Source organism: Macadamia integrifolia, chromosome 2 (assembly GCF_013358625.1).
Source record: "Macadamia integrifolia cultivar HAES 741 chromosome 2, SCU_Mint_v3, whole genome shotgun sequence".
In the NCBI taxonomy this organism is placed as follows: domain Eukaryota; kingdom Viridiplantae; phylum Streptophyta; class Magnoliopsida; order Proteales; family Proteaceae; genus Macadamia; species Macadamia integrifolia.
The window spans coordinates 32,194,175-32,212,362 of record NC_056558.1 but is presented as its reverse complement, the minus strand read 5'-3'; the positions used below and the strand labels follow the sequence as shown (position 1 = coordinate 32,212,362).

At 38.9% G+C, this 18,188-nt stretch overlaps 1 protein-coding gene across 3 annotated transcripts in view; it reads right to left on the bottom strand.

Moving 5' to 3' along the window:
* Positions 1-18,188, bottom strand: part of LOC122058853 (protein TIC236, chloroplastic-like) — a 96,198-nt gene that overhangs the window by 34,722 nt on the left and 43,288 nt on the right. For all 3 annotated transcript variants that reach the window (XM_042621561.1, XM_042621568.1, XM_042621554.1), the window contains exons 7-17: positions 17,772-17,834; positions 17,241-17,471; positions 17,059-17,142; positions 16,079-16,236; positions 14,428-14,956; positions 13,716-13,886; positions 13,497-13,556; positions 12,818-12,940; positions 10,985-11,260; positions 1,095-1,160; positions 796-936 (exon numbers count right to left, since the gene is read on the bottom strand). In XM_042621561.1, the coding sequence (XP_042477495.1) occupies positions 796-936; positions 1,095-1,160; positions 10,985-11,260; positions 12,818-12,940; positions 13,497-13,556; positions 13,716-13,886; positions 14,428-14,956; positions 16,079-16,236; positions 17,059-17,142; positions 17,241-17,471; positions 17,772-17,834 (1,902 nt within the window). The remainder of the gene's footprint in view (positions 1-795; positions 937-1,094; positions 1,161-10,984; positions 11,261-12,817; positions 12,941-13,496; positions 13,557-13,715; positions 13,887-14,427; positions 14,957-16,078; positions 16,237-17,058; positions 17,143-17,240; positions 17,472-17,771; positions 17,835-18,188) is intronic.

Here is an 18,188-nt window from a genome sequence, read left to right as displayed (position 1 = left end):
TAGATCGGGTCCCCCTAAGTAACATATAAAAAATTTAGATAATTCTACTCTATTTTACAAATATATTCTATAAAAAAATAATTTTTGGGAAAGTTCGGACTTACCTTTTTTGTCCAAGCTGTCTTTCTTATGTAGATGAAGCAAGAAGCACCCTTAGATTCAACTTTAGGCAAAAAATGGAAATCTCCACTATTTCTCCAAGTTTCCCACTCCTAGGAGAAAAACTAAAAAGAGGGTCGAATTCTGCTAAAGAAGGCTTGGGTTTCTTTTCAAACTAACTTATATAGGACCTAGTTCAACCCTTTCGACCCAGTTGTTTTGGTCGCAACATGCGAAATTTCGTCGAAACATGGTTGAAACCTGTGACTTTTACTTTTAAAAGTCACAGGACATCGTTTCGACCCCTGGGGATACAGTAGAAACCTATGAAATTTCGCAAGTTTGGATCAAGTTCTCAAACCATGCTTAGATGAGTAGGGAATTAGGGATGACATTTGCAATTACCTTCCATTAATGATAAAATAAAAAATAAAAAAATTAATAAAGGCATGAGAATTTCAAATGCGAAAAATTACTATAAACACTTTAATCAGCAATTGTATTTCCATTTCTAGCTCTGAGATTGTATTCATATCTTCATTGAAAAGATATTTTGCATGCCAGCCTCTAGTAGTACTGACTTTGGTATAACTTACTGTGGTAATACTTTTGTGCAGGATGATAAAGTTACATGAACCAAATGCATGCCTAATACACTAAATTTATTGTCCTAAATATGGCTTCAGGAAAATCTACCATTGTGTCCCCATTGCCACCACCACTAGCATCAAGAGAGCCACGCCAACGACCTTTAAGTTCAGATAAACCTGGAAGAGTTATGTCTTCAAGGATGACTTCATCCAGTGGCATGCAAATGGTGCAATGCTTGCGTAGTTCCTGTAAATTGATGGAGCTATTTCAACACTTAAAGCAGAAATTCAAGAGAAAATTGATCATAGAATGTCATCTACCACTAAAAGGAACAGTAAGAGTCATAAATCTACACTGCTGAAGCATATGTGAACCATGCATGGACACTTCCATCAAGTGAGTACCTCAAGCAGGTCTCGAAGACTTTCAGAATATAATCCTACAGACTGTAAGCTTTGCATAAATAGGTCCTGCAAATAAGTAGCATATTTTAATAGATGACAAGAAAAATATGCATGTCCTCGTAAAGGAATTAAAATGATTGGTTGAGGTCTTACCCCGGATTTTAGATACGGTTTAGTTGAGTTGAATGCTTTCACATATAAAATACACTTAATAAAATGAACGAGTGAAAATTCATAATTTTTCTACCATTATTATTAATAGATAATTAATTAATTAATTCACTAAAAACATTGTGCATGCATGTTTGCAATAAAGTGAATTATCAGTTGGCACTAAATTAAAGTAATATGAGGAAACAGTTGAGAATTAAAACCACACATTTAATAAGTTGACACCTTCATAACTTGAACAAAAATTTTCAGAATACAATGAAAGCAATCTTTGACTCTCTTTCAACATATAACACTGGAAGAGATCTCAAATGAATGAGGTAGCTTAGGAAACTCAGAAAACGAATGGTGCAATATTTACAGTGTACACTGTTATTGCATCTAAAGGTTTTTAAGGAAGTTGTTCACAATAGGTAGATCATAGGCAATTGCAAAGTCCAAAACAGAGATCCCCTCCTAAATCCTTTCCCCAACACCATAACCTCCATGCACATCCTCATATCTTTGTCAATCCTTCCCAACGTGTCCAGTCAAGTCAGCCCCTATAATAATCTTTTCATCCTGGCCAAAGCTTTGCACTAATCCATTCATGTCTTCCCAAAATTGTATCTTACTGCCTTCATCCAACCCTATCTGTGGTGCGTATGCGCTGATTATGTTGACAGTCTCTTTCTCCAAATTCATCTTGATGGATGTGATCCTATTTCCCACTCTCTTCACATCCACCACGTCATTCTTTAGGTTTTTGTCCACAACTATGCCTATTTCCCAGTCAGCATCGGAATAACCAACAATATATATTTTTTGGATGAATAAATATATATAAACCCAAAGAGAGAAAAATATACAAGGGGGAAGAGGGAGGGAGGAGAGGCACTGAGCAACCAAGGGAAAAAACCCGATCAAAAAAGATGGGCTACAGCTAATGGGTACAATCCCTCACGGAGGAGGAAGAATGAAAGAAGGGAGATTCCAGGAAGCAACAATAAGCCTGTTCCTTGGAGAGTCAGGGACTATGCGGTGCGGGAGAGTAGCAATTTTGGTGGTGACATTGAAGAAGATGGCATTCCAAATCCTTTCAAACGAGCGAGAGTTGGATGTCCATCTACAAAGGTTCCTCTCCATCAAAATGTGGTTGATGGTGGCACAAAAAGCTAGCTTACCAACGGTATCACAAATGGTGGGTCTGTGAAAAGTTATATCAACCCAAAGCCATTCCCTACTAAGAGGGAAGACTCTTCTACTAGAGGACCAACAGCGAGAAAGAACTTTCTTCCAAATGGTGGAGAAGAAGGGACAGGAGAAGAAAAGATGCTCAGCATCCTCAGTTCCTCTCCAGCAAAGGCAGTAGGCAGGGGAGACCTGAATGTGACAATAGATGAGGAAAGACTGCGTTTGGAGGTAGTTGGTGAAAGCATGCCAAGCTATGAAGCTATGGTGGGGAATGTGGTCTTTGAACTAGAGGACTTTGTGCCAAAGGACAATATGGGCTTTAGACCTAACAAAGTTCCAAGCAGAGGAGAAGCTGAACATCTTGGAAGGAGAAGGATTCCAAAGAATGGTATCCTCCCTCTCTCTATGGCTGGGGAGAAGGGGAGGAAGAAAGGTCCAGATGCTAGCCAGTGAAGAGGGAAGGTGAGAGGGGGCCCATCCATCATTAAGGAGGACAGAGGAGATAGAAGCCATCCTGCCCAATCTCGAGGAATAAACAGATTTGGGATTGAGGAGATAGAGGAGGACTCCCGAAGGATTCCAGGGATCCAACCAAAGAGAAGTAGAGGCACCATTCCCAATGGAGTAGGTGATAGCCTCTAATGCTAGAGGTCTTAAGCTGAGGATGCCTTACCAGACCCAAGAGGAGTCTAGACCCGGGACAATAGACCAAATGGAGTTCGATTTTAGGAGATATGAATAAACATAGGAGACCCAAATGTTGTTCTTTTTTTAGGCAATTCTCCATATCAGTTTGAGGATACCTGCCGAGTTCATATCTTTGACACGCTTAAGACCAAAATCACCTTCGACTTTAGGGAGGCAGATAAAGCTCCAACTGGAGGGGCAGAGGAATTTGGTGGAGTCGGATCCTTTACAAAGAAATGAGCTAATGAGAGACTATAGCTTTGATGGTTGGGGGAGGGAGGACAAAGATACCAGAGCAGTAAAGGTCCATAGATTGCAGCACGGATCTGGAGAGCTCAAGGCGACCCGTGTAGGACAACAGTTTGCTTTTCCAAAGTTGGAGTGTCTTCCGCAAGAGATCAAGGATTGGGATGCAGTGATGGGCTGAAAGCCTAGCAAGAATGAGAGGAAGGCCAAGGTATTTGACAGGGAGAAAGCAAAGGGAGAATCCCGTGACATTGAGGAGATGGGATTTCATAGTCTCAGAGATCCCAGAGGTGAAAATACGGGATTTAAGAAGATTAATGCTGACACCCCAAAGGCTCTCGAAAAGGCGAACATGATGGAGGAAATGCAAGTGGGGTCAGCTTTCGAAAAGATCATGGGATCATCTGCAAGAGCAAGATGGGTAATGGAAATGGATTTGCATTTGGGAATGGACAAGATGAGATGGAGGCCAGTGGAGGATTGGATGGATCTAGAGAGGACTTCCAGGCCAAGGGAGAAAAGGAAGAGGGAAAGGGGGCAGCCTTGGCGGATTCCCACCGATGAGGAGAAATAGCCAGCAGGACAACCATTGACAAGAACAAAGAACCAAGGGGTGGAAATGCAGGCGTAGATCCATTGGACAAAATTCAGAGGTAAGGACATTTGGAGGAGGGTGTTGGAAAGGAAATCCCAACGAATGGAGTCAAAACCCTTGCTGTAATGCCCCAAATTTTGGAACCTTAGATTATATATCTTTTTTTGTCATTTTCTAAGCTTTGTTAAATATTTAAAGTTTGGTTTTATTTTAATAACTTAATAAGTTAGCCCAGTGGTTAGTACCTTGATTAATTAGAGTTCCTAGGTTCAAATCTTGTTAGTAGAGTAAATAAGAGTTTATTTAATTGGATTCTTTTTCTTTTATTTTTATTTTTTTTAAAGAGATTCTTTCCTTTTATTTTTAAGATTCTTTCTTTTATTTTTTTAAAACATTCTTAATGGACCCCACCCCATTTAGACAAAACGTGAAGTTAGAGAGAGAGAGAGAGAGAGAGGGGAGAAATGGAAGAAAATCGTGGGAAGAGAGAGAAACACGTGGGCTATGAAAGAAAAAAAAATAAAGAAAGAGGAAAGAAAACAGAATCGTGAGGAAAGAAAAGAAGAAAGGAAGAAAGAGAGAACAAAATCGTGGGAAAGGGAAAGAAAGAAAGAAAGAAAGAAAAGAAGAAAGGAAGAAAGAGAGAACAGAATCGTGGAAAGAAAGAAAGGAAAAAAAAAAAAAGGAAAGAAAGCAGAAACGTGAGAAAGAAAGAAAGAAAGAAAGGGAGAGGAAGAGGGATTTTGGTGCCTACCCTTCTGTTTTTTCTGCCTTCTTCAGGTAATGACGTCCTCTTATTCTGCTGGTCTTTCTTTTGAGACCCAATAGGGGTCTTATTTATCCTTAGTTTAAGTTTGGTTCTGCTGTTTTTCTTTTGGGACCCAATAGAGATCTTATTTAGGGTTTTTGGGACCCAATAGGGTTTTTCTTGGGACTCAATATGGGACCGTTGGACCCAAAGCGTGACCCAAATCTAATATTCTTTATAAAAGTTTGGGATTCAATTCATAGGGACCATATGTATTTCTTTTTTTTTTTTTTTTTTTTTTTTTTTTTTTTTTTTTTTTTTACCCAAATTAAATTAATCGGTTATTTTGAGACCCAATTATTGGGACCTTGTGCTGGTTAGATATGGCAAAGATTTTTAGGATTCTCTGGGCTGCCTAAGAGGGGTAATCGATTCTAATTTGGGGCCTATCAAAGGTCCCTAACATTAATTCTTGGTTGGATCTATAGAAGTGCCTATTCTTGTCCAAATCTTGATCTTTGATTTTTCTTCAAATCTAGCTATATAGAGACCCATGTTTTGTTACCATTGTTCCCCCTACCATAGAGAGAGAATCAATCCACTCAGGGAGAAAATCTGATTCTCGATTTGCAAGTTACTTATAAACCCATGAAATTGAGGAAAATTTGGAGACCTGAACTTGTATTTCCCTAATTGTTTAAAATCCAACCGTTAACTTTTGGGCATACTTTGGGGGTTAGTAGAGCCTTCCTAGGGAAGGTTTTAATCCGAATATGGAGACCATTTGTCCAACGGATTGAGAGTAATTTCAGATTTATTGAAATCTGAAAGTTACACTTTGTGATTGTAATTTTTCTAATTACTCCTTGATCACTCAGATGATCATTCTCATCTTCGGAAGGGTGATAATACGTGTTGAGGGGAAATGTTTCCTAGAGTTTGAACTATGTCTGGGAGGGTTGACTTTTTAGGTTTACTTTTGAGGAGAAAGTGAGGTATTTGAATTAGTTTTGAACTGGGAGATAATGGGAGATGTAATTAATTGCATGTTGTGTTTAACTTGAGCAATCAGAGCTCGGAAGGTGGAAGTAGAAGACTTGTAGGCTGAGGTAAGTGGGTTATAGTGGGGTTACACTACTTATGTGTTGTCTGATTGTATGACGAGATGTTTTGTATGCTTGTATTTTATACTTATTCTGAATTGTGTTACTGTAATGTATAATGATGTGATTTTTATGTGAAGATTTTACCTATGTGTTTTTAAAGAAAGTGATTTTTGTGAAAGTGTGAAAAGAGAGTGTGTGAGGGTAAATAGATTACTCCGTACCAGACTAGAGAGGGGTGTCCCGTTGAGCCACGGGCCTTATACCCACTGTGCACAGTGGTGTATATTTAGTCACAAAGTGGTGACGACAGTGTGATTGTGTGATCGTGTGATTGTGGGGGGGCCTTGTTTCCCTCTCGTATTATGGGGGGTGGTAGCTTATTTCCCTCAGTGTCGGCTAAAGTGTGATAAAAAAGGGATATTTTTAAATGATTGCGTTTTATCAAAAGTGTGGTTCGAGAAACTAAAACTGTTTGTTTTAACGTTGTTTTTGTCTGATTGTTTGCCCTGTGATGAGCTTTTACTTATTTTTCCTTACTGAGCTGTTGAGCTTAACCCATTATTTGAACATCACAGATGATTGAGAGGAAGTTATGCGTGGAGCAGGAGTTCGAGAGCACCTGAAGCTATTATCAATTTATTTTATTTTGTTAGATGATTGTGGTAGGATGTGGATTTATGTAAACTCTGACAGAGTGTTTTATTTAAATTTGAGAATGCACCTTAGATTGCCACCAGTAGTTAAGGTTTGGGACATTTTATCTATGAGTAGTTGTTTTATTTTGTTGACATTTGAATATTATGAGTTCTCATATGCCTGTTTGTTTTGGTGAATGTTTTTTATCGTTTAATCATTGGCGAGGGCTGTACCCTTACCTGTATCTGGGTTTGGGTCATGACATTTGCAAATATCAATTTTGAGGAGAGCCGCCGTACCATGAGATTTGCGCTCAAAGCCACGAACAATTTCGTGACACAGGATGATATTATCAACAATACTCCTTCTAGAGATGAAGGCAGACTGGTTCTGGCTGACAAGGAAGTTAATGACCTTTTGGATGCGGAGAGAGAGGATTTTGGCAATGAACTTGTAAACCAGATTACAGAGCGATACGGGTCTAAAATCTTGCATGGAAGAGGCCCCTAAACCCTAAACCAACAATATTAATATGTTAGAACGCCTATAACAAGACCCTTTCCTGGAGCACCCTTAAGATACCTCAAAATACAACACTCTAACTCCTAGTGCATCTGCTTGTACTTCTCTATATACTGACTAATAATACTAACAATAGAGATGAAGCTTGGTAACAATAAGATAAATAAGCTTACCAACCAATCTTCTGTGGCTATGTGTGTCTGCAAAATCCTTGTCATCATAGTGAGTGTCAATTAACATATTTCCTTTTGGACAAGCTAATTCCTTTCTTGCTACAAAGAAGCTAATCACTCTTGATATCTTTAAGACCAGAAAAGTCATTAACAGAGACAATTATATCATCAACATAGATAACCAATACAACAACTTTAGTAGGAAGTCAGAGGGCCGGAACTAATTTCATAACCCTTTGCTCCAAGGGACCGTAGATCAGGATTCACCTTCTAAACCACTCGGAAAAAGAATCCATACTATTACATAACCAGATAGAATATCGTTCTCACGCAACCATTCAGCATACTCCTTAGAATCAGCAAGAGGAGGCGATGAAGTTAAATATTTTAGCTTACCCTTTGCATTGATATAAACCTTGACATCTTGTGCTCACAAGAGATAGTTAGAAGCACCACTCAGTTTTAAAGCGGTGATTTGGACATTAACATCATGTAAAAGAAAAGAAAAAAAAAAATCACGTCCGAAACAACATCAATATATTGAAAATATAACTGTAATACCAAACAATCAAAATAGCAGGACACAAGTATAGACCAGAATTGAAGAAGTGCAGGAACATAAAATCCACATCTTTAGTCCTCTCTCCCACCTCTTCCTCCTGGCTATAGAGGAAGAGATGACAAGTGTACCTGGCTTCCCTCCTCTAATGGAATCTTTTCCTCCGCCTCCACTTGGTCTTTTATCAGAACCCCTTCCTCAGTTGTTCAGTGGCATAAGATTGTTTGGTTCAAAGGCCGCTATAGTTTCACTCTATGGAGATGCCTGACCAACTGCCTCTCCACCCAATCTTTTCTCATTCACCGTCATATCCCTGCCAACCCTTCTTGTTGCCTCTACCCCCTGGGTACAGAGGATATCCACCATTTCTTCTTCTCTTGCCCCTTCTCTTACCTCATCTGGAAATCTGTCCTCTCCAAATGCTGGCCGACCAGAAGATCCATTCTGCCCTTTGATAGGGAATGGATCTGGATTGACATGACCTTCTCTGGTGCTACCATCTACGACTCTGTGGGCAAACCCGCTTTTTGTGCTACTGTGAATCACCTCTGGATGGAGCGTAACATCCATAGATGGACTTCCAAATCCCGATCTCCAGATAAGATTTGGAAAGCTATCTACTTTGATGTCATTTCCAAAGCTAAAACCCTCTAGACTCGCCCTGTCCCTAACACCATCAAAAACTCCCACATCATTACTTCTTGGAACCTCCAGGTTGACCTCATTCATCCCGCTTGAAGGCATTTTGGATTTTGGCTTCCTCCCCCCCCCCCTTGTGTTGTCCAATGTTGATGTTTTTTAGCTTTTCTTCTTGTATTTTGGCCAATGCTGGCTTCTCCTTGTTGGCTTAAGCCTTCCCCCCCCCCCTTTTTCCCTTGTATATCCTTCTTCTCCTCTTGGTAATGAATTATTTATTCAAAAAAAAAAAAAAATCCACATATTTGACTTACTCCAAACCTTGATCGAATGTATACTTTGGATGGGGGAACAATTGCTAAACATCTAGAGGTAATCCAACGGTTAGATTCTGAACTGGAGGTACTATGAGAAATAGAAACCAGTAAACCAGAATTCAGAAGGTTCGAAGAAACACCAATCAGAAGATCAGATGATGGCACAAATTTGATCAAAGGTAGGGCATCAGAAGTATAGAATATACTCCAAAATATACCGCAATATTCAGTAGCACCTAATTCTGGTCCAGAAAACCCCAAAACAGGGCAACCGCAGGGTGTAAAAGAAACCCACAAACAGAGAAGTTGCACATCAATTCCAGCAACTAAGATATAACACCAGTACTTGATCAACTTATTCCGGAAAGGTAAGTTCCCAAATACCTCTGAAACCAGCAATATAGCATCAATATGACACACCACAGGGTAAAACCATGGAAAGTACCAGCCGCAAGGTAGGATGTATCTCATCAAACTGAGAGAGAAAAAAAGGCTCAGCAGAGGATATATATTTATGTGCAAGAAATGCCAATGTGCTCCATGCAGACAGATAATAATCTTCATCAAAATAAAAGAAACCCTGGTTTTTCATATTCTATCAACTAGGGTTTCACATAGAATAAAAAATAAATTAGGTTGCTATGCACCAGTAGAGAAAACCCCTAATGGGATTGATGCAGTTTTCTTGCGACTTAGTTGTTTTGATTTGGGTGGGTTTGATTCATTATTGAACGAGTTCTTTGACTCAAACTGAAACTATGAGTGATGCAGATTTTGGGATTCCTAAAAATCAGGATTTTTGGGCCAATTGGTATTTTACAGCTTCTTGTCCAGGAATTCTATCTCCAGCAACAAGTTTCCTATATATTAGGAAACTAAAACTGCCATCTTTATAACCCATGTATGGAGGAATTAGAACTCCTTAAAACCAGCTCTTGTGGGCCCCGCCCTATATGGATAAGATATGGCTTTATGATATGGAAGTTACACAAATCCTAAAAGATAGGATCTGTCATAGCCGTGGAAGCTGTTTAAAGGAATTATCATAAGGATATTTTATTATACGAGACAACACTTGTGGGCCCAGTTGAAACAGATTTGGCTAGATTTAATGAGGCTAAGCTTCAACCCAATATGTTCTTTGCGTGCAAGATTTATGGTTGACCAGCTTGGGGATGTTTGTGGATTACTTCTAATATTTAGGATCTCATCAAATTGTTAATATTGTCTTAATTTAAGTTGTCATTTCAATATTTATTGCAATCAGGTTACTGTATAAAACTTGAGTTGGAATTAGGAAGTTTCTATTTCTTTGTTCTCTTACATATTATAAGAAGAGGGAAAGGGAGTTTATAAAACGAAATCATTTGAATGAAAAAAAAAACTGGTTTGTTAACCGTGAGTGTTGTGAGAGGCAGTAGAGTAGGAGAGAGTCCTATGTGAGGTGAGAGGCCTAGGTTGAGTGGGAGGCTCAACCATCTATCAGAAAAAAGAGCAACCCAGTGCACAAGGCTCCCGCTATTGCAAGGTCCGGGAGGGGCAAATGTATGCAGCCTTACCCCCTGATTCGCAGGAGAGGCTGTTTCCAAGTTTCGAACCTGTGGCTGTGACCAACATGTTGCAATAGTGCAACTTAACCGTTGTGCCACAAACTCACCCAGGCTCAACCATCTATCATTTCTCTTTATTTTCTTCTTGAGTTCTTTCATATGTAAAAGAAAAAGAGAAAAAAAAAAAATTCGGTTATTTAATTATGTTTTCCCTTTTTCATTGATCCAGTTGCAATTAATTTATCTCCCACTGGTTCTTCCCCAGTTCAAGATTGATTCTACTTTAGGGACTCCCAAAACAAGAGGAAGGATAGAAGGAGTTGATTTTGTTTATTGTTCTGGTACCATGTAACAAAGCAAACAATAAGAAACAGCAAAGAAGAAGACAATGGACGAGAAGAAGAGGAGATGGCGAGAAGAGCTATTGATTAATAGAAAAGAGTCACTTGTGACAGCGTTGAGGTGCCTTGGTTGCCCTAAGCAGGCACCTTGGTCACTTTGCGTACAGGGCCCTTCAATGCCTTGGGTTGCCAAGACACCGTGACAACTATGAAAGAGTCATATCTCCAATCAGTAGCTACACAATAATATTTATAACTAATAAACTCCGGAAATTACTTAAGTGCCCTCAGTTGATGCGTATTCACACACAAGCCCAAAACAGAAAATATTAATGACTAAAACACCCCTGCACCACTCTACTTTATACTTAATTCATATGTAAACGCTAGAGTTTTAATTGCAATGTATCCATGCGAAGGTAAATACAACCTTTGAACGAGAGAGGACAGCAGGATCAGTACTTCGTGAAAGAAGTCGTGCAAGTGGAAGCATTTCAGCAACTTCAGCTCTAGGAACTTCTAGCCTCATTCGCCACCTACCCATGGAAGATATCACACTACCTAGATGCCCAGCCATTGCCATTTTCAACAAGCCACTCCTCTCTGTACATGCAGGGTGTCGGTCACGTGTGCCAGGCAGTACATATTCACCTTGAAGCTCATATCGGCTACGAGTCTGTTCCAGAACCGTTTTTTCAACAGTTAACTGGGACAAGAATAAACCAATCTGTTCAGTATTACATCCCAACTAACAAGAATAAAATTCTCAAATACCAACATCAGAAACAAAAATTGCATGATATAAATCCAAAGTAATGGACAAGAAAATATGAAATAGACTTTCAGAAGCATTCCGTATATCTACCCAAAAACAAAAAAAACTAAAATAGTAACATGGGCCAGAAGGACACGAACATTTAAGTTTCTCAGGCAGGCCTTCACTAAAAAAAGGCAAAAGAAAATTAGCCTCCCTCAACTATATCCAAAGTAATAACAGAACATCAAGGAGAACTTGTATGCTTCTGTTTCAAGATTTAATGGATTGATCCCGCCCCCTTTTTTTCTTTAGCCAGAAAAAGAATCAAAAACTCAACCTAGGAATTCTTTTCTCAATGTGGAATAATCCTAGAAAGAATTCAATATGAGATCCAGCAAGCATATCAGCAATAAATCAGGTTATTATTTAGAATGCAGACAAAACAGAAACTACGACTGAAATTTCCAAAATGGATAGATTTAGATATTTTAATTAAGTTTCCCTAGGTATGACTAATCTAAATGTAAATTTTTTAGCAACCTTTTCCTTTCCTTTCCTTTTCTTTATAAGTAACATAATGGTTGAATTAAAAGAAAAACATGCATGATCCAGGGGTGGAGAATTCCACTAAAGATAAAATATAACAGAACAATAAGCATAGAAATTGGTTACAAACAGTCAGAAAGTTAAGCAATGCCAGCTCTTCTCAAAAGCTTCCTAGCTCAAACTCTTTAGTCCTTCAAAACTGCATAACACTGACCAGAGATCATCCCATATCCAAACAAAGCCCTGAGGATAGATCCAGCCCAGGATACCATATCTGCTAACTGCTTGCTACTCAAGTGCAGTACTCTTCGTCCCCAAAAAAAAAAAAAAAAAAGTACAGTACCCTATTGCATCTAAGGTTACTCTTAATGACAAACAAATCTAAGTACAGGAACTTGACTATGAAAATTTATGCCTAAGGCTTCAATATCATGATCCAACTGTATATCATTTAAATGAGAATAACTGGGCTTGTCAGAGTCAGACATGAGAATAACACGGTTTTGAAAATCAGATTGGACTCGGCAGAATTGACTGATTTGACTCAGAATTGACTGACATTGATCATGATTAACCCGATTCTTTTCTTTCAAAGTCCGACTGAATTAAGCTGAGTCAGGTTGATTCTGACCAAATTCCAGCTGAATCGTACTGATTCCAGGACGACTCGAATTGGAACCAATGGAGACCAATCCCATAACCGATTCTGAGTTTTTAAACCTTGGACAGCAATGAACACTTGGTTTTATAAATTTATCGTTTCATCCCCTCAAAAAGAAAACCAATCAACTGAAGACACTAATCAATGAATATTAGTTTCATTGATTTTTCCAATTGGTAGATCCCCTCAATTAGAAAATGGATCAACAGAAGAAACCAACTTCATAGTAATGAGCTAATGCAAAAATATCTGCAGGAGGAAAAATGTTATATTAGTATGTCTGGTGCATAAATACTCACCACATCCCCACTCCATCGAGCGGCCACATCCAGGGCTTCACCTAGCACACCGCTGAATTTGGGATGGAGCACAGATAACATTCCATGACCCCTCCTTTTCTGAAAATTAAGTTGGACCTCTGCCTGAAAATAAGCAAGTAGTTAAATGCTTGCGCCACAATTCAAAGTCTTAAACTGAGATGAACAAGCACAAATTACTAAAAAATAAATTATTAAGAAACTCATGAAAACAGCATTCTGTATGTTGCTTGAAAGACAAATGCTTCATCTCTTTAGTTCAAGGAATTACTAATACATTCATATCCAAAATCTGCATACTGATGAAAATGTTACCAAACACTAAACCGCCATTTTTCAACCACTGTCCAATAGGTTAAAATGACCAGGATTGTGAAGGGTGCAACAGTGCAGTTTCACATTTGTAAGATTAACAATATGCACAATCAGGAGAGAATAACAAAATCTGGCTGAAGGATCGAACTCCAAAAGACAGGAAAGCCACTCAAATGACTGCTGACGCTTAGCCCAGATCAATAGGCTTTTTACTTTTTCCCCAACCAACTCTCTATGGATGTTGTAAGCATATGTATGTGAATGAAACAAACAGGAAATGGATTGAGGAGAGTTTTCAAACAGCAGGTTCATATCAAAGACAGTCAGGGTCTAAATGATGTCTCACCCTTTGTATCAGTCCCCTAAGTGAAGCTAGCTCCAGTTCATCAAGCGGTAAATGGCGTACCTACTCACAAAATGTAGAAAAAAGTTAATCGATGATTAAAGTACATTACAGTTCACACAAGAATTAGAGAATAAGATTTCAATGATACAGAGAAGGCACAGTAGCTTTGGTCTGAAAAACAAGCATTCATATATGGCAAACAAGGGAATAAGTAAGTACCTCCAAGCTAGCTGAATGTCGTGGACTGTAACAAACATTAGTTCTAAGTTGCCCCTTTTGAAGAGAAAAGGACACATGTGTTTCACTTTGCAAGTTTTCTTCAGTACTAGGCCACAATGGCCCAATAACCTCAACTCCCAAACTCTCATCTGGCCGACCTGTAGCATCCAACTGCATTGGCAGCAAGTGCAACAAATTTGAGAGGGAACAAAATACTTAACCAGTAATAAGATGCTTCACTATTGTGCAAAGAGAGGAAACTCACTCTATCCAAAATGTTTATATCACTTTGGTGAAAGGTGTAAAAAGAATCCAAGATCTTTTTCTTTGGGGTGCCTTTGCTCTTAAGGAGTTGAAGGGTATATTTTTAGCATATTTTCATATTAAAATGGAAGTAGAACGGACCAAAGTTGTTTGATCCCTTGGAAGATTTTGGGCCAGCAGTGATTCTTTTGTATTATTTTTCTTCTCTTGATTAGTTATCTTTTTTTTTCCTTTTTTTTTTCTTTAAGCCTATTCTCTTTGTATCACTCATTTGTCTAGAAATGAGTCAAATTACTGAGTGTCTTGGATTGAATTCCTACTCTTTCTTTTTTTTCGGGGCACCCCACCTCTCCTTCATTTTGAAAAGAAAGGAGAGCAAAATTTTATTCCATCAAGAAGTACAGCTATGCAAATATCATTTGTAGAAAGACAAGCTTTATGATAGTACCTTGATATTCTTACGTGACATGCTTAATGATCCAATCAACTGAGGAGCCAACGTCAGCTGGTTTAGCTTGATGCCCGAAAGTGAAACCTCCCCAACAAGATTAGTTGACTTCTCATTGTCAGTCATATGCCTGCCTAGAAAATTTTCCTCAACACCATGGATTTCCTCATCAATTACACCAGTTGCCTTCAAAACCTTTCCTTGAAACTTAATCCTTCCAGTTGCTTTCAGATGGACAGGTCTTGGAGAATCAAAAGGGTAAGAAGACATCAAACTGAAGAATTCAAAACCACGCATCCGGAAGTCCAAGTCAACTCCCTCTATGATAAAGGGCATGGCATCCTCTAGAACGTTAACTTTTCTGTTTAACCAATACTCATCAGGATAAGATGTCTGAACTCTTGTATAGAAGTCAAAAGCAATTGACGAAGAATTCACTGTAATATAATCATGTGAAATAATAATATCCCCACGTGCATCACTGAATGACCCTTCAGCTTTTGGTGCAACCCATTTGATGTCAAATCTCCTGTATCACAAATCTAATGTTGTATCAGTCAAATAGGAATTGCTCCTCAGAACGGAGTGAAATAAGGCAGGAGATTCTTGAATGAGGAAAAAGATCCAATGACTTTGAAAGAATTGAACAAGGAGCCGTATGAGGTGAAAATCTCATGTACGGTTCTGTAGAGCGACAGTAAAGTAAATAACAAGGGATAGAATTTTTTTTTTTTTTAATAAATAAATAAATTCATTACTAAGAGAAGAACCTCATATACAAGGGAAAAAAGGGGAGGGAAAAAAGGGGGGGAGGCAGAAGGAAACCCTACAAAAGAGGAACCAATCCAACCAAGAAGGGGTGGGGACAACAGAATGGAAGGGAGGAGGCCCCAAGAAACAACAGTGAACCTGTTCTTTGGGGAATCTCTAACAGAGCGAGGAGGGGGAGAAGCAAGTTTAGAGCGAACATCAAAATAGATGGCATTCCAAATTTTATCATAGGATTCAGAATTGAACGTCCATCTACGAAGGTTCTGCTCCATCCAGATGTGGTCGATGCTTGCACAGAAGGTGACCTTCCTGGTGGTGTCACAAATCGAGTAACCAATAAAAGTCTTGTCAACCCATAACAATTCCCTATTGAGGGGGAGAACCCTTTTACTAGCAGGCCAGCAGCTTCTAAAAACCCTCTTCCAGATGGTGGAGAAGAGGCAGAATAAAAAAAGATGATCAAAATCTTTAGTACCATTCTAGCAAAGACAGCAAGAGGGGGGAATCTGAATATGCCGGTAAATGAGAAAAAACTGAGTAGGGAGGCAGTTAGTGAGGGCACGCTAAGCAATGAAACTGTGGTGAGGGATATGGCCTTTAAACCAGACCATCTTGCGCAAGGGTCAAGCGGCCTTTAGAACTGAGATCTGAGAAGGTCCCAAGCAGAGGAAGAGCTAAACAAACCGGAGGGAGAGGGGACCCAAGAAATTTTGTCATCTCTTCCGCGTTGGCCAGGGGGAGAGGGGTCAGGGCTGCCCAAATATCAGCAAGCAGGGGAGGGGAGGGGAGACACCATTCGAAATAATAGAATCCACTGAGGCATTCCTGCCCAACCCCGAAAGACAGATAAATATTAAAATAATAAGCTTAAGAACCTTACGGTCTCAAAAGGGATCCAGAAAGCTTGGTTTCACCATTCAGCTCCCCCATTTTGAATGGTATTAATTGAATTTCACCTGGTATATACCGATACAAAATTTTGTCAAAGGGCATATTGCCAGAAAAGTTTACATCCATTGCTGTGTCATCCACCTCACCCTGTTAATGCATAGAAGGTTGGGGAATGAATGTACTTAGCCAAAAAAAAAAAAAAGACATAAAGGAAGTCAATATAAGAAGATTCCAAATCATGGCCAGATAAGAAATGTAACATTCAAAGACTGATGACATTCTACATAAGTACAACCATTATGAACCACTAAGCTTTCATTTTTGTTTTCACTAGTCAATTATCATGAAATGTGAAATAAATATAAGTAATGGTGGTTCTCTGTGATGATGAAGAAAAGCAATTATTATACTTTGGAGCAGGAAAGAAGCAGGATTGATTAAATTGTAGATTTTGTAACAAAACAAATGCAGCAAACAGGTAGTAAAGCATTAAAAGTTCCCCCGAATCACCACGATGCAGTTCATAACATAATATAAGGTGGAAGAGAAATATTCTTTAATCATCAGAAAACAGAAATATTTTAGACCCTCAACACAAAAAATCTGGTTTCATAATGAAGGAGATAATAATAAACAGTTCCACACTATCTCTATCAGTATACTTTATCAAAGAAAGAAGGGGGATGATGGGCCCAAACCAAGGGAACCTGAAACAGGATTTCCAACTATAGGATTCCTAACAAATAGTAGGTGCCTTTTAAGGAGAGGTGGAATCAGGCCATCAAAGGAATAAGGTGAAAATAGATGGAGCTGAAAAAGATGTTCAATTGAAAATAGATCGACTATTAAGTGACCGAGGGGTAGCCCACCTACCAAGAGAGAAATAGAACTTATGGTACAACACCATGCACCTTCAACATAAAACTAGTACTTAATTATGATTTTCACTAGTAAGCAAGATAAATGTACCTCTGGGCAGATCCAAGCATTTCCTGCCCCTCGAATTTCACCACCATCCAAGAGGCTTCCTCTGATTCCATACAAATCAGCAACCTAGAAATAACAAAAGTTCCGAATCATGCTGACAGTGGAGAGATCAGATAACTATTATTTTAGCTATATGCAAGACTAGACACCTACAGAAAACTTACACAGTTATCAGTGTTGAAAGTGAAATTGGCTGATAAATACGAAAATGGAACACGGTCAAATGCTGCCACGGCCCCAGCCTCTTTATTCTTCATTACGGCTTCAGATGCGGAGGACGGAGGGAATTCAGAAAGTGAATGAGCTGTCTTCCTTGAAACCATACCACTTCCAACAAATATGGGGGCATCCAAGGGGCCTTGACAGTTGAAGACGGCATTTACTGATCCAGCCAACTGCAGTCAACATAGAATTGAAATGAGAAAAAGCAAAATAGCTACGGCTCATACTAGCTCATCAGGAAGATACAACTTCTTTATTTTCAGGCTGGAATGAGTGATCATGGTTGTAGAACAGGCCCATGTCATTCATTTTCCTTCAAATATAAAAAATAAGAAAGAAAAAGTGAAATATAAATTGCAAAGACAATTGTATTTAGCAGTGCATTAGATAAAAATCTATACAAATGCTTAGAGCATAAACAAGCTAAGTATAAGGTACAGATGAAACAAGAAACAGAAAATAGATGCACATACCGGGAACAACAAAGGCTTCATATTGAAAGTCTTCATAAGCGCATTTACTTCAACACAAGGAACCTAAAGAAGAATTAAAATATAAAAGTAAGAGTTAATATAAAAGGAAAGTTAAATTGGCATCTAGGAGAAGAAAGAAGCTTCATTAGTCCAATATTTTTCTGAAGCAGTGACCCCTTCAGAATGCCAGGTCAAGCCTGAGGGCAAGGCCTTCTAACTCAAAAAGGTGGTGATCCAGTGGCTAGGGATTTTAGAAAATGGTATATTATGCATGCCCTTCGTTCCTAAGCAACTCATCTGCAACCAAGGATTAAAGTATCGGTATCGGTATCGGTATCGGTATCGGTATCGATCATCGTATCAATCGGCCAAAATTAAGATACGTATTGGAGGGTATCGTATCGTATTGGAGATACA